Source organism: Rattus norvegicus, chromosome 10 (genome assembly GCF_036323735.1).
Source record: "Rattus norvegicus strain BN/NHsdMcwi chromosome 10, GRCr8, whole genome shotgun sequence".
Taxonomy (NCBI): domain Eukaryota; kingdom Metazoa; phylum Chordata; class Mammalia; order Rodentia; family Muridae; genus Rattus; species Rattus norvegicus.
Genome location: NC_086028.1, coordinates 94,990,191 through 95,006,729, shown reverse-complemented (window position 1 = coordinate 95,006,729; position 16,539 = coordinate 94,990,191). Strand labels below are relative to the sequence as shown.

Genomic DNA, 16,539 nt, shown 5'->3' with positions numbered 1-16,539 from the left:
TCCTTCCTTGTTGGAAACATTTCCAGAACAGATGGTAGTTGAGTTTCAGGCTCAAGTATGTTTACACGGAACCAATAATGACCGTAGGAGACCGCTGGGTGTGTGGAGTTAGCACCAACTTTAAATACAGAGGCGAACCCGGATTCTTCTCATCAACTATGTGACCCTGGGCACGTGACTCCATTTCTTTGGGATCCTCTTTTCATGTGTAAGTGAAGCCATTGCTGTCACCTTCCATTGTTATAAGATTTAGAGATGGTATATATATATATATATATATATATATATATATATATATATATATATATATACACACACACACACACACACAGTACATTTGCAAAGGCTCTGGCCGTGGTGGCAAACAATTAACCCAGCACTCCAGAGGCAGGTGCAGGAGGACCTCTGTGAATTCAAGGCCAGCCTGATCTACATAGTAAGTTCTAGGCCAGCCAAGGCCACATATTGAGACCCTGCCAAACAAAATAACAGCAGGACCAAATCCCGACCTTATGGAATTGTGCGCTAAATATTTCTTGAATGGATGGTGTGAACTAACGGTTGAGTGGTACGGGTTGGGGGAGAGACGTGAAGGGACAGAGAAGGAAAATGCAGGCAGCTAAATGAATTAAGGCAAAGCCTATGGACTGGAAGGCTTATGGACTGGTTTGTCCTTTGAGGGAAGAGTAGAGAGTAAGGACAGAGAGAGACTATACTGGATACACCCTTTCTCCCTGTGCCAGCCTGTTTCTTCTTCCCTGAGAGTTGGTGGCTGGCGAGCCACTATGTCCCTGCTTCATAACAGGACACACTTGGCTTCCCAAATGGGATCTAATCACACTGAACGAGGTTCCCCAATACCTTGATGGGTTTGCCACAATCCGGAGAAGGGGCCCATGCTGCCTGCCAGCTCGCACTTCTGAGCCCACGGGCCGTTGTCTCCTGGAAACCAGAAAAAGAAACAGGAGATGGTCAGTGGGTCTCTGAGAGACACCTCTTCTGACCCCCTCTCTGGTCATAACCCTGTGCACAGCAGGCCTCGGACAAAAGGACAACCATGATTTCTTACATGTAAAGTGTTTCTAGAAGACATGGCTGTCAGTGCATGGTGGAGCCATGGACTCCCCTTCCTTTGCTTCCCAAGTGCTGGGCTTCTACATCCCCACTCAGCTAAAACTCTGTCAGTGAACCCATCTCTACTAGTGAAGTGAGAGGGGGCTTGCCCTGACCCGGTGAGCTCCATCCCTAACCTCTGCTCTTGCATCCCACTTAGCAGTCCATTACTGTCATTAACCTCAGCCCAGCAACTGCTCACTGAGCATCCCTGATACACCTAGATCCACATCCAACATCCTTCAACCTCACAGTATCGCTGGGGTAGATTCAACTCTCCCAGCAGCACATATTCAAAACTAGGTCTCAACTTAATCCAAAGTAGCTGCCACCATCCTACATGAAAACCCGAGACAAAATATCTATGGAATGCCCCCACCAACACACACACACACACACACACACACACACACACACACACACACACACACACCTACCTTTAGATTTTTCTGAGTCTTGCTGTATATAGCCCAGAGTAGCCTCGAATTTACTATACTGCCCACCATGGCCTTGAACTGGAAATTATGCCTTAGACTCTGAAGTGCTAGAATTCTAAAAAGCATTATGCACTACCATACCTAGCTACATATGAGTTAATTCAGTTCTTCTGGGGCCCCCTGACTACAGATATGACCGGTAACAAGAAGAGTGAATAGTCAGAGGGTCCTAGTCAACATCTGTGGGGCCAGCAAAGTCCATGCTCTGTCAGCACAAACCTTTCTTGGGATTCGGTCTTGTGGACAACATGCTCAGTGTTCAGGCAAATGAGTACCATCAGGGCCCTGAGTTCACAGTGAATTATATTGTGTGGTTCTATTTTAGATCCCAGCCAGATCAGTTGGACATTTCTACCTTACCTGCAAACCAGAGGAGTGTGTTTTCTTTTGCCACGTGGTCCACTTTGTCCTTGATCTGCCCTACCAGACTGTCCATCTCTTGGAGACTTGCACGGTACAGCCTTTGGCTCTGTGGGTTGGCCAACGGTGGAGTTACAGACAAAGGCACGTGCATGTGGGCCAGGCCCACATAGAGCAGGAAGGGTCTCCCACTGGTGCTGGAATAAATGAGAAAACTCAGAGCCTCTGTAGGAGGTTGGTTTTGTCCAGGGTCTCAGCTGTCCTTCCCGACTTCAGAGAAACTCCACCACCACCCACGGCAGGACAGGACCGGCCCGTGGGCTCATGGATAGTTCATTTGCTAATTCTAAGAAAATGTGGAAGTTGTGTGGCTAGCTGATTAGAAAATTAATGCACCATAATGAATGTTACTGTTCTGTAATAGTAAGAGCTATGACACAGGACTCGTGTCTAAGTCCATCCTCAGGATAGCCCCAGTTTCTCCTTTTAGGCAATGAATCGGAAACCTAGAGGGATTGAAGGACTTCCTTCAGGGCTATGCCTCTAGTAATAAACAGCCTGGATTTAAACTTAAGTCTGCCTCTGAGCTGCACTTTCAAGCCCAAGCATCTGGACCACCATGTTCCAGGAGATAAAGCCACAAAGAATCCCAAGATGCGTGTGGGCGTAGGAATAGTTCTGAGGCTAAGGTCCTGTTCCCCAGTTGGTTCTTTATCTATTAGCAAATATGCCACAGGCTAATTGCTAGGTGGAAGGAATAGGCAGGACTTCTGGGTCCCCAAAGGCAAGCGGGATGCAGGAGAGAGGGGGCGGGGGTAGTTTGTCATGCTTCAGAGAGAAAAAAGCCAACCGACCAAGTGAGATCTCAGGCAGAGTGGCTACGGGCTGCTTCTACAGGCAGGAGGTGGTGGATGTTGAGCTGGGACTGAAGGTGGTGGAGCAACTGAAGGTGAGTGCAGACTTAGGATGCTGCGCTGGGGGTTCTGGGAAGGGCATGCTAGCCAAGGTAAATTGGAGGTGCCCAGCAGTTGAGCCAGTAAAGCACTTTGAAATTGAACAACTGTGTGTGTCTGTGTTTTTCATATGAGGATCCGATATTCTCTAGCCAGGGGCTGGTAGCACTGCCTGTTCCTGGAGCTTAGGCAGGGTAGCAAAGGCTACACACGACATGTGACCACAGGAGACAGACATTAGATCAAGGTTCTGTCCTACCCTAACCTGATCCCTCTGGCAAATTCAGAATGAAAGGCTTGAGGGAGCTGGCGTGGCCAAGCAAAGTCTCGCCGGTCCCATGGGGGCAGGCCTGTAATCTCAGCTGCTTGAGAAACTGGGGTGAAAAGGTCGAGAGTTCAAAGCCTGACTGAGCTACATAGTGAGACCAAGACCAGCCTAGAACATTGAGCGGGGCCCTGTCTGAAAAGGAAAAGGAAAAAAAGTGGCCTGGGGATGTGACTAAAGGGTAGAATTCTTGCCTGATATACAGTAAGGCCTGAAGTTTAACCTCTGATGACACCACCACCACCACCGGGCCCTGACAGCCTCTTCTGGCCTCCATAGGGACTGCACATGAGTGTATATGCAGGCAAATGTACACAATAAAAATACATTTTTATAAAAGCTTTTTGAGTTGCTGACTGAGTCTCTTTTTACTTTTTACATATCACCCGATGAATTTGGCTCAACATCAGGACAGGCTTCTAGGTCATTTCTAAAATGCTAACTACACGCACTTCTGCCACTTGGTGCTGCATACGCCACAGAGGATTTACTTCTTCCCGTAAAGGCGACAAGCGCGTTTCATCTTGAACGAATGCTTAAATTAACCCGCACGCCACCGGGTTGTTTGAAAATGGTCCTTTTGTGATTTATCACCGGTACGTGTTTGGTTTGTACCTATTTTGTGTACGTGTATACGGGGCTGTGGTAAAAATTTCTCGAGGCGGGGCTGGAGAGGTGCTCGGTGGGTTACTCCTCTCCCTACGTCGCCATGGTCACGTTCCCTCTCCACCTTCCTTTCCACTCCAGATGCCACCCAGCACTTACAGACCAGGGTAAGGAAAAGGGAGATTAGTGATGATGATGATGATGATGATGATGATGATGATGATGATGATGATGATGATGATACCCTAGGTTCCAGCTCTTGAAGCTCCAGGTTTCGTCTACATGCCATCAGGACCCTGTTCTGAATGACGCATATGTCTTAGCTCAGGCTGCTTTGACAAAAATACCCCAGCCTGGGTGAATTGGAGCAAACCTTTATTCTCCCAGGCCTAGCACCTGGGAACTTCGGCATCTCCTTCTTTACACTGTACCTTCCTCCTCTTATCCCGCAGCAGAAAGAGAGACGGGTCTTATCCTTACCTGATAAGAACACAATCCAATCACGGGGGCTCCATCCTCCTCACCCCACCTAGACCTAAACACCTTCCAAAGGTTCCCATGTCCTAATAATATCCCACTAGGAGAAGGTGTGTCCCACCCCTAGCCCCTTTGGGCTATATGTACACATGGTATCTATGAATGCTACTGAACAAAAACTTACTTAAAGCAGATTTGTGTATGTGTGTGCATGTGTGCGCATGTGTGTGTCAGTGTGTCTGCTATGAAGCCCCAGCTACCTTGAATTCAGTCTCCTCCTGCATTCTCCCCATGAATGGAATGCTGAGGTCATGGGCACGTGCTACCACATCCCCTACCACTGTCCTTCATAACTTGATCGTACACATTGTAAAAGACAAATTTTATGTTGTATCATAAAATTGAATATGTCTTGAGTGACTAACGGCTTGGGTGTGGAGTGTAAGGGACATAGAGACACAGTCAGACATCCTGAGTATTGACCACAGGCCAGATTTCTCGGAAGACTCTGGTTTTGAACGCCAGAGTCAACATGTATTCTTCTGCCTAGCTCACCCACCCTGACTTGCCAGGCTCTCTATGCTCTACTCCCACTAAGCAACAGACTCTGCTTTCACAGAGCCCTCTGTTTAGACCTCTGTCTGATGCCTTAAAAACACACATGTTCTGATAGTTTTGATAAGCAGGTCCACGTAGAAGGCAGATAGTTGTCTTGGTTACAATTACCGTTGTTGCGATGAAACACCGTGATCAAAAGCAAGTTGGGGAGGAAAGGATTTTTCTTTTTGTCTTACACTTCCACATCACTGTTCATCCACCGGAGGAAGTCAAGACAGGACTTCAAGCAGGGCAGGAACCTGGAGGCAGGAGCTGATGCAGAGACCATGAAGTGCTGCTTACTGACTTGCTCAGTTCGCTTTCTTATAGAACCTGGGACCACCAGCCCAGGAATGGCACCACCTACAATGGGCTGGACCCTCCCCCACAGATCACAAAGTAAGAAAATACCCATCAAGGCTTGCCTTCAGCCAAATTTTATGGAGGAATTTTCTTCATTGCGATTTCCTCCTCTGGGATGACTTTAACCAGTGCCAAGTTGACATAAAATTAGCCAGCATGGATGAGGGCAGGTCCAGGGGAGTTTTCTGCTACAGTGAGGAAAGTCGTGGATAAATTGGCAGGTCAAAGCTTAAAGAAACCTGTATGCCCTATGATTGCCTTCTGTAAAGTTTAAAAGCCAATGACTGGTTACTTTAACTAGGGAAACGGCCAATTCTTCACTTCTTCTCTTTGGTAGGAAGAGAATGTCTGTTGATTTGTCTTTCAATGCATTCCTTAACTGATGGATGCCCAGGTTTCCAACACCCCTGCCCGGGCAAGCATTACAGTCCCCAGCCCTAGCCAGCTGTCTTCCCTCCTGCTCAGAAGGCTGAGACTCTGTTAAAACAACAGGAAACCGTCCTCGCCAACTATGAAGCATCTGCTTGTCCCAGGGCAAAGGAAACTAGAACCGTTGCAAAGCTGTAGGGAGCTGGATGATGCTCAACCTTCCAGATCAAAAAAGCCTTGCTCCGTCTCTATCAGCAATCTGAGGAAAAAACATTGGCAGTGTCTCTCAGAAAAGTCTGGGGAATCATTCAGACGTCACCTCTAACATCCTGGGATGTTGCTCTGAGGTTTGAAGCAGTGGGGTGTATTCCACACAGAACACACAGACAACTGAGTCTACCTCACCTGACACGTTTGCGCCCCACCCCTTGATGGTGTCTCTAGAAAAGTCCAACATGGCTGAGCAAGGGCTGTAGGATCCTGCACAGTCAGGAGTTGGTCTGTTCAGCTCTCCCGAGGTGAAGCTATTTTAATTCTACCTGGGCAGGCAGCCACAGAACACGTTTTTGTTCTCTTACTTAAGTTACGGCTGTGGACCTACGAGAAGTGCTCCATTCTCCTTGAGGAGTTTGAGGCCTTGGGAGGAAGACGGAATCAATTGCACTTCTGGCCACCATTTGCCAGGACGGGACAAACACAGTGGGGTGGATTCTGAGGTCACCTTCAGTGTTTGCTTTCTCGAAAATTAATTTGGTTAATGCAGAGGTGCCATGGTGTGTGGAGGTCAAAGAGCAACTTTTGGGAGTTGGTTCTCTCCTTCTGCCCACATAGCCCCAGGGATTCAACTCATGTTATAGGCTTAGCAGCGAGTGCCTTTATCCACTGAGCCATCTGGAGCCCTCTTTCTTCTTCTTCTTCTTCTTCTTCTTCTTCTTCTTCTTCTTCTTCTTCTTCTTCTTCTTCTTCTTCTTCTTCTTCTTCTCCTCCTTCTCCCTCTCCCTCTCCCTCTCCCTCTCCCTCCCTTTCCCCCTCCTCCTTCCTATTGTTATTAATGATTTATTTACTTTTATTTCATGTGAATTGGTTCTCTGCCTGCATGTATATCTATATGAGGGTGTCAGATCCTCTAAGTTACAGACAGTTATGAGCTGCCCTGTAGGTGCTGGTCCTCTGGAAGAGCAGCCAGTGCTCTTAACTACAAAGCCATCTCTCTAGCCCTCTTATCTTGTCTTTTCTTTTCTTTTAATTAGTAGTTTCTACCATTTAAAGACTGTTTCCCGTCTCTCCCTAAAACTGGAAAGATCTGATATCTCAGGTTAACATTCCAGGCTCAGCCATCATCAATGGCGGCAGGTAAGTAACGACTGCTCACTACAGATGGGGCCTGCTTTCCACTTTGTTGTGTTTTCTTTTATTTATATAAATATATTTACATATATTTATATGTATGTATGTATGTATGTATGTATGTATGTATGTATGTATGTATTCTGCCTGTGTGTATGTCTATGTGCCGCCACATGTGTTCAGTGCCCTTGGAGAGTTGAAGAATCAGATCTCCTGGAACTAGAGTTACAATTGTGAGTGAGGTCCCCGGAACTAAACCGGGGCCCTCTGGAAGGGCAGCCAATGCTATTAACCACTCAACTGTCTCTTCACCCCTGCTTCCTGGGCCCTGTAGATGTACATTTTTGTAGTCCTGTGTGGGATACTGGATAACGACCCTCAAACATAGCTGAAGTCTAGTCCCCAGAATCGGAGGACTTTTCCTTCCCTGGCTAAGTATAATTGTGTTAAAGATCTTGAGATGAGATCACCTTCTTCAGATTTCCTGGTTGACCTTCTTCTGCCCCTTCGGCTGGCCATGAACTCTGCCTCCTGAGTGCTGGACTGCGTCACCCCATCTGGTTCCTGGTTCACTATTAATCACTAATGTCCTTAAAAGAAGCCCGGGTGTGGTGGCACATTCCAACACTTGGGAGATCAGGAGTTGCACAGCCTGGGCTATGAGACGCTGTCTAAAAGGGGGGAGGGGCAGGGGCATTTGACCATGCAAGGGATCAATAGATGAAGAGATCAGAGTGATGTGGCCATAAATCAAGGAAAAGCAGCAGTTATTAGAAGCTAAAGGGAACAAGAAACAATTATTTCTGGAGACTCCAGAAAGAATGAGACCTGCTCACACTATGATTCAAGCCCTTTTAAGACTGGCTTCAGACATCTATCATCCAGATCTGAGGAAAACACGTTAGTGTGGTTGCCACTGGTTTTAGCCTCCACTTTGTCATTTGTTACAGCAGCAACAAGGAACTCATAAACCCCGCTAACAAGTACCCTGAGTACCCAGAAAGCAGTGGGCAGGCATATTCCTCAAGGAACTTATGCTCTAGCAGGAGAAGAAACAAAGGTCCACAACCTTGGTGCTAACCAAAGCAGGATAGTCAAAGGCCTCAGGAAGGCCAAGGCCGTACTTGAGGAACTTCTAATCCAGGACCAGAGAGTCTGTTAGGACCACTTACCAATGTGACTAGCATATGGGAGACCTGTATGAATACTTGGTGAATCGTAAAACTCTGCCTTGGCCCTCAGCTCAGGAGAACTTGGTGAGTATAGAAGAAGGGATAGGGACCGGGGCCCTGTGCTCCTTACCTTGCCTGCTCAATGAACTCCACTGCCCTCTCTGCATACTTCTGTGCAAGGCCGCTCAGGTTCACCGGCTGCTCTACGATGTTCAGGTTTTCATAGAGAGGAAGGGCCACATCTGTGTAACAGTCCCTGTCAGGGTTCCTGGGTGGAAAACACAAGAAGGCTTTCACACAGCGACACACACACAGATACAGAACACTACTCAGCTGGTCCCGAGGGACTTAACAGACCAGTCATTTGCTTTTCTGTTCCCTTTGAATGGACGTTGGTGCTCCTTGGGTGAGCCAGCCACCCTGCAAAACTTGGTGAGGTGCTTATGACCCTGGGGCCTTATGGTCCCCATCTTGCAGGGAGAGACACTGAGGTACGAACGGGTGTGAACAGTTCAATAGTCCACCAACGCTCTCCCTGCTGGCTTCCTCATACCACCCAGCCTCAGTGAAGAGAGCTACACACTGGGTACTGTGGGTGCTGTCCTAACTCCATGACAGGGTGTCATGGGAGGGGGAAATCCAGTAATCGGGTAGAATGTTTAAGATGGCAGTTTTAATTCTGAATCATGTTTGGGAAGCTTGGAGACCTGGGTGACACTCGGTTTAAAAAAAAAAGTCAGAAGAAAAGTAATTCTTCCATGGGTCCTAAGGTTGAAGCGAATCTGTCAGGCAGCCCTCCATCCATGGTTGTACACCTTCTCCTCTGGCCACGGTCTTGAGTGAGCTATCTTCAGTCTCAGAGGTCTCCACCTGTCTAGTGTGGGGTCCCTGTGTCCCTTACAGGGGATTCTGGGAGGATAGAAGGCAGCTCTCTGCCCTGGTCACCACCAAGAACTGGGTGGAAGGACAAGAAGTACGCAGTGTCACACGAGTCCTCCCGAGGATAATTAGAGATGGGCTGGGGATAATCTGACTCCACCACACCGAATGCCCACAACACGCGGTCGCAGAAGCGTAGGGGATGAGGTCGGACTGGGTAAACCATTGCCAAACACGTTTTAATTCTAAAGAAAAAGTTGAAGCCAGAGAGATGGCTCATCAGTTGCTGCTCTTGCAAAGGAGCCAAGCTCAGTCCCCAATACCCAAATGAGGTGAAGCAAAACCGCCTGTAATTCCAGCTCCAAGAATCTGATGCCCTTCCTCTTCTGGCTTCTTTGGGTATCCGCCCTCACATACACAAATCTATACACGGTTGCGCACACGCACGCGCGCGCGCGCGCACACACACACACACACACACACACACACACACACACATCAAAATAAGTATTTACCAAAAAGGACCCTTACAATGCTGGCTTCACTATTCCATATTTTGTGGGAGTGTTCAGTTTTTTATTACCTTGATAGAATTCCACTGTCGTTTAGTGTCTAACCCAACAAGCCAACACCTTTGGCTCTGTTTGATTGTCATACAGGTTGACAAGGAAGAGAGAAAGAGAGGGGGAGAGACGGAGAGGTCACTTGAGATATCTCAGGCCATGATATGGCCACATGGGGTTACAGGGGGGTGACTTGTAGGCCACACACAGTTGTGTAGGAGAGGCAGCAAGGCATGCACACAGCCTCTCTTTCACACTGTCCCCTGCCGTCTTGTTAAGTGCAGACCTGGGAGGGAGCTCTGTGTTTTCTGTGTGCACCCAGGTTGGTAACAGTGACAATGTTGGCCCAAACACTCACAATAAGAAGCCAACCTCCAGGACACGGGCCCTGGCTTTAGAGACTCAGGCTGCAATCTGGAGTCTGTCTCCTGCCGTCTCTGCTGTGACCCAGGTGAGGAAAACTGGACCTATAGATTACAGGTAAGTGTGGGGTGTTCCCAGAATGTAACAACTTCTCAATAAACAATCATCGTTGTATTAACTATTATGTTATTAATGAGTCAGCTGAGACCTTCCCTAAGCAGTTCAGACACCTGAGGCCTTAGGAACAATCACAGCATAGGCTCTGAGAGAGAGGAGCTTGGAGGCTGAGCTAATTTGTTGCCTCAGTAAGGCTTAGCAACTCTCTCCCCATCTCTGTCCCTGCCCCTCTCCGTATGTCCCACGCCTGGTCCTGGCAAATAGCTAGTACTCCAGGAACAAGGCCAGCAGGCAGAGGAGGAGGGAGATTGCACCTGTGTGTGAGACCTTGGCAGGCACAAGGCTCTCCCTAGGTGAGCTAAACAGTTCGCTGACTCTGGAAAATTCCAACGGGGGAGAAAAATTGTAGTTCCCGTCTTTGCCTTAGGAAATAAGTGAAAACCTTTTCTCTGGATATATTCTCTGTGTGTGTGCTGTCTCTCACTGCATCTATCTCATTCAGTTATTCTAGAAGAACTCAGGTCTCCAACTTAAAGCCCACAGCCAACGCACTGGACAGTCTTACCTCCATCGGCCATCGCTTTGCGGACATGCTGGGCAAGGAGGGTAGTTGTAGCCGGGGTTGTCGGTACAGCCCATGTCGTTGCTATACGGGATACCAAAGTAGTAATCGAAGCCTAGAAGACGGGCGATCGGTTAGCACCCCTGCTCACTGCTGTTCAGCAAGCCTGCCCTCTTACACTCAGGAGGATTTAATTTCCCGTGATTTAATACCGCGGTGCTCTAGAGTGTGTAATTAAAAGAGGATTTGATTAATATCCCTTTGAAGTATGCAAAGAAAATCATGTGGCCGGGTCCTGCCCGTAGGAACTAGCTTTGTGCAATGTGTCATGGTGGGAGTTAACCTAGATAGGGAGGGAATATCAGGGAGTTCTGACCATCTAGCATCCTCCTCCATGAAGTTATGAGTACACTGATAAGACGAAATAGATCCACTGCCTGCCTTCGGAGAAGCTTTCTTTATGGGGCCAGTGATGTGGCTCAGCGGGTAAAAATGCTTGCCCACGCGACTAACGACGTGAGTTCTGTCTCTAGAACTCTCTGGTGGAAGGAATGACCTCCTTATGCATCCCACAGCACAGTGTGTGTGTGTGTGTGTGTGTGTGTCCACACACAAAACTAAAGAACATAATTTTTTAACAAAAAAAAAAAAAAAGAGTAAGGTATGCTACGCCCTGAGAAGTGGGTGAGCCAGGCATGACATTGTATGCCTATGGTCCTATCATAAGAGAAGCAGAAGAAGGGTCAGAGGAGGAAGCTATTCCCAGATGCAGCGGACTCTACACGTTGAGGGGATTCAGGTTTGCCAGGCGTGAGCGTTGGGATCCAATCCCCTTTCTGGCAGTCTCCAGCCTATCCCTTCTACCACTTGATCTCTTAGCTGGGCTTAACCAGCAGTAAGGTAGGTTGCCTCTTCAGCCCAGGCGTCTGTCTCTTGCCTGCTTTAATCTGCACACTACCTATCCTAAACCAGCTGCCTCCCATTTCTCATGGGAGTCTTACCCTGCAACCCCAATGACTTTGCCTGGAATTGCTTTCTCTGTAACTCTTACCAATGAAACTACATAGAGGCCGCTCAGTCCAGTTCTAGTGTGGTTTCCTGTAAAATGTCCCACTCCTTGTCATCCTGCTAGTCCCTTCCTCTCTCTTCTTTAGGGTCCTATCGCGGCCTTCAGATTCTCTGTCAGCATGAATGACAGGATCTTCCCCCTCAACACTGCATTCCTTAAGTTGGAACTTTAGATCCCCGTTCACCAGTAGGCGTTTTATGTCCCAGTGAGCTTTAACTGTCAACTTGGCAGAGCTTAGAGTGGCTAGACAAGGTGGGGTCTCAATTAAGGGACTGCCCAGATCAGATTAGCTCGTAGATATCCATAGGCAACTGTCTTGTTTCTTCACTGGTATAGAAAGACCCAGCCCATGGTGGGCAGCACCATTCCCTAGGCAGGTCGTCCTAGACTACACAAGAAAGCTAAGCCAAACGTAGGTCTGCAAGAGAACCAGCAAGCAAAATTCCTCTGTACTTTCTGCCTCAAATTGCTGCTCTGACTTCCTTCAATGTACTTTCTGTTTCCTAGGGAACAAACTCCAAAAGAATTCTTACCACGGAAACTGGGGTGATAAGAGCCATGATGCCCAAGATGCCACTTGCCTGTGGAAAGAGAGAGAGAGAGAGGCATTTAGAGGGGTCTCTGTGGGAGCACACAGACCCTCAGAGAAGCAGGTCACACTTTCGGTTCCCATCAGCTCCACCCTTCCGTGGGGACAAAGAGAAGCTGCCAAGACCCTGTGCTTGCAGAACTCTGCTCTCTGGGACCCCAAGGAATCCTACAGGGAGACAGAAGACTAGCAAGGATGGATGCCTCAGGACCACGTGGGAAAGATAATTGGGGATGGTCCCTCTTCCCTGCAACTCAGTGATGCTGCCCAGCTGAGCCTCTGCTCGTTCGGGAGCACGTGGCTTGTACTGCCCCATGGAGGGTCCTACAGAGATGAGGATGGGTACCGATCCCCACCCTGCATGGTCCTAGAAATGCCTGGTCTCAGCGTCTTCCTCTGTGGATAATGACTTCAGCAGTTTGCAGAGAGGGGAGAGGCGGCTTCCCCAGCGGCTCAGGACCTGAGCCACCTGCAGGGCAGCAAATGAGAAACTCAGCCCCCTGCAGATCCTGCTCCCCTCAATGCCTTCATTCTGGGGAGATAATTGGAGGATGTAGGGCAGGGCTCCGACAATGTGAGAACCTCTGATCTGCTCTTTTGCTCTGAGGACCAGATCACAGGAAACCTCGGGCAAGGCTACACCATCAATCCAAAGATCTAAACAGTGGACCTTTGACTGAAGGAGGGAAGTTAGTATGCAGATACAGGGTGTGGCTAAGTAAATGATTTGATACGGCCTTAATAAGACCAAATTATCTTTTAAAGGAAGCACGCAGAGCAAAAAAGTAAGTTAGTGAATCTAGAGTCGCTTCTGTAAGAGCCTGTTGTCCCCAACTGCAAACTGTTTTATTTTAAGACGGGGTTTTACTATGTGGTTCAGGCTGGCCTCAGATTCAAGACCTCCTTTATTAACCTCCTGAGAGCTAGGCTTACAGCCATATAGGACCATGCCCAGCTCTATTCTGTGGATCTGAAAAACAAGTTTTAACAAAACATGCACTCGGGAGACAGAGGGGCGGATCTCTGTGAGTTCCAGGTCATCCTGGTCTACATAGTGAGTTCCAGGTCAGTCAGGACTGCATCAGTGTGAGACCCTGCCTCAAAAAACAAAGAAAGAAAGAAACAGCTGAGGGGAGCCTGGTACGGTGGCCACAGCACCTAAGGCACTGAGGCAGAGAGTTCAGAAGTTCAAGGTCAGCTTAGGTTATATGAGAATAAAAGCTAAGATACACAGAAGTCTCTGAAAAAATGTATATTATATATAATATGAAGGGTAAAGGTGGGGGAGCCTAGGGAAACCTATACAACTACGTAAAAACGTGTGAACACAGATGGGGATTTCAAGTAATGTTGAGCCCTGGGAATAGGTCTCATCCATAAGCAGGTAGATTCTCTCATTTTCTTCAGGGTTTGCAAAAGGTGAAGTTTTGGGGTGAGGGAAAAGGTGGAAGCCATACAGGTGCCTGTGATGAGTTGCTTACTCGGTGTTTAAAGACCGAAAGGAACCATGGTACTAAAGCGGATGAAGAAGAGCCGAACCCCTGCCTTGTAGAAGACTCTAGCATCCTGCAGTCCAGAGACCAGACTGGTCCTGACTCCAGGGAAAGGTGGATGTATCTTATAGGCCTACCTAAAAGGCAACCCCCAGGGGAGCTTCATGTATCCTCTGGGTACTGATGTTGTCAGCATAATTATACCCCAGGGTATGGGGGGAAAGGAGCGAGTACCTTAGTTAGTGCTACCATTGCTGTGATAAAACACCGTTCCCAAGAGCAACTTTGGGAGGAAAGGGTTTCTTTGGCTTACACTTCCACATCACTGTTCATCAGTGAAGGAAATCCAGACAGGGACTCGAACAGGGCAGGAACCTGGAGGCAGGACCATGTGAGGAAGGGAGTGCTGCCTACTGGCTTGCTCACCATGGCTTGCTCAGCCTGCTTTCCTGTAGAACTCAGGACCACTAGCCCTCAAGTGGCACCACCCACCATGGGCTGGGCTCTCCTCCATCAATCGATGATCAAGAAAACGCCCTAGAGCTCAAGCCTTCGGAGGCATTTTCCTAATTGAGTTTCCCTCCCTTCAGCTGACTCTACCTTGTGTCAGGTTATCATAAAACTAGCCAGCACAGGAAGTTAGAAAGAGAGAAGGATCGCCCTCAATTGGTTCTTTCCTTCCACCATCGGGGGCATCTCCTTCTGAGTCAAGGAATGTTGCCCAGAGCAGCGAAGGAAACACCAGAAGTGCGAGCCTTTGTTGAGTAAAGCATCATCCTCCAAGCTAACACAGTAGGCCCAAGAGACCAGTGTCTCCTCCGCAGGGACCCTTGCTGTCACAAGCTCGTTGGCACACCCTCCCTTGCCATTTCTCTATGGAAGAGCGGTGCAGGAATCCCACTGGAACGGGCTCTTCATAAGTAACAAAGCTACGGAGACCGTAGGAGCTTCTGGGCGGTCTCAGCATCTTCAAGACAGACAGGCGGGGAGGCCCCATCGTCTGGAGAAGACTGGGGTCAGGTCCCATGCAGACTCCACTGCTCCCAGCCAGGAATGGGAAGCAGGTGCCCTAGGTTCGAGACATAGTTCTCTCGCTCTACGGTAAGAGAACAATAATCCTGTGTAAATGAATGCATTCCCTGTGCCTAGAGCACAGTGCACACTGAGTAAGGTAGGTACCGCAAAAACATACACAAATCAGAGAAGCCTGGAGTCCCAGCCCTCTAAGGCTGCAAATGGGACTGTATGTTTGGGGCTAGCCTGGGCTACAGAGTAAGACCACGTTTCAAAAACGAAAAAAGTTAGGAATGCAGTTGATAGAGTGCTTGCCTGGCATACGTGTAGCCTTGGGTTCCATGCAAAACTGGGCATGGTGGCACACGCCTAAAGTTCCAGCACCCAGGAGGTGGAGGCAGGAGGATCAGAAATTCATTGTCACTCTCAGGTATCTAACGAATTTGAGGTCATCTTGGAACAAGTGAGACTCTAATGAGAGAGAGAGAGAGAGAGAGAGAGAGAAGCAAGGAAGCAAGGGAGGGAGGAGAAAGGGAGGAAAAGAATTGGCGGAACAATGGGAAAGCAACTGCTGCCTTCCTGTCCTATATCCATGTCCTCGCTTATGGTGGGGTGGGGGCAGGGTTGGGGCTGCTGTCCACAGAGACGGCATCCAGTGCATTGTGCCTTCTAGATAGGCACTTCATCACCGATTCACCCCTAGCCTACAACTGTCAGTTTGTTCAAGATGACCATGCCCAGGGCCACGGCCATTATCATAATCCTGTCCCAAGTTTCCCAGCCTTCTTTGCAACCTGGGAACCAGGCCACCCATCTCTGGATGGTAAGATTCAAGCCCGGTTCTTGGGAAGGAAAGATAGGTATCTTAAACAAAAGAGTCCGTTTCTTCACAGAAGTGGGTGGGTCCGTGAGCCTGCCACCTACTCTCTCTCCTCCCTCCTCGAATCGAATTATAATGGAGGACCTGGAAAATGAGCCATTGCAGTCTTGGGCACAGGAAAGAAAGCCAGCATGCTCAGACAGCAGAAGAGAGTCTGGGAAAGTTTCCTGAGGTATCCTTGGGATACTCTGACCCAATGGACACAATCACTTACCACAGAGCTCATTATCATGGGACTGGAGAACTACACATTTCCAGGATCGCAGTCCAGTCTTTAAAGCTAGCTCAGAGCATTCCTACCATACATACCCAGCAAGAAGCTGACAAAAAACATAGATGCGAGCAGAAGAGGCAGCAGCCATTGAGAGACTCTGAGCCCTTGAAGCAGCTCCCCAGGGTACATTACCTATCATGGCAGTGACGTAACCGGCCTGCTGCAGCACCTCTGCCAAGGTGGTCTCGTTGAGTGGAAGCCCCCCTACAGAGGTGACTGCAAAGTTGTGCGTGACTCCATTCCGTAGACCCAGCCGGCCGGTAAGCAGGGAGGCTCGGGACGGCGAGCAGGTAGAAGCAGCTGCGTGGAAGTCTACAAACCTGTCAAGAAAGGTGACTAGATCAAGACCTGGCCACCAGCTGCAGGAAGCCAAGCGGAAAGCAGTGGGGACTCACTCAGGACATAGAAAGACAGTCCTGAGAAAAGCTTTAAAAGTTACCTGGTGGTGCTCAAGGAACAGAAAGCCCGGAAAACAAACTAGTCTGAGGTTAACTCAGATCGACAGGACCAATTTTTTTTTAAAGATTTATTTACTTTATTACATATGAATACACTGT

At 48.5% G+C, this 16,539-nt stretch overlaps 1 protein-coding gene across 16 annotated transcripts in view; it reads right to left on the bottom strand.

Moving 5' to 3' along the window:
• The window catches only part of Arsg (arylsulfatase G), a 150,928-nt gene that overhangs the window by 56,292 nt on the left and 78,097 nt on the right, over nucleotides 1–16,539 (bottom strand). For all 16 annotated transcript variants that reach the window (XR_005489859.2, XM_063269225.1, XM_039086177.2 and 13 more), the window contains 6 exons: nucleotides 16,115–16,302; nucleotides 12,266–12,313; nucleotides 10,667–10,778; nucleotides 8,310–8,447; nucleotides 1,971–2,167; nucleotides 862–942 (listed from right to left, as the gene is read on the bottom strand). Coding sequence is in view for 15 of the 16 variants with exons in the window: in XM_063269225.1 (XP_063125295.1) it covers nucleotides 862–942; nucleotides 1,971–2,167; nucleotides 8,310–8,447; nucleotides 10,667–10,778; nucleotides 12,266–12,313; nucleotides 16,115–16,302 (764 nt within the window). In the remaining variant the exon portion in view is untranslated. The remainder of the gene's footprint in view (nucleotides 1–861; nucleotides 943–1,970; nucleotides 2,168–8,309; nucleotides 8,448–10,666; nucleotides 10,779–12,265; nucleotides 12,314–16,114; nucleotides 16,303–16,539) is intronic.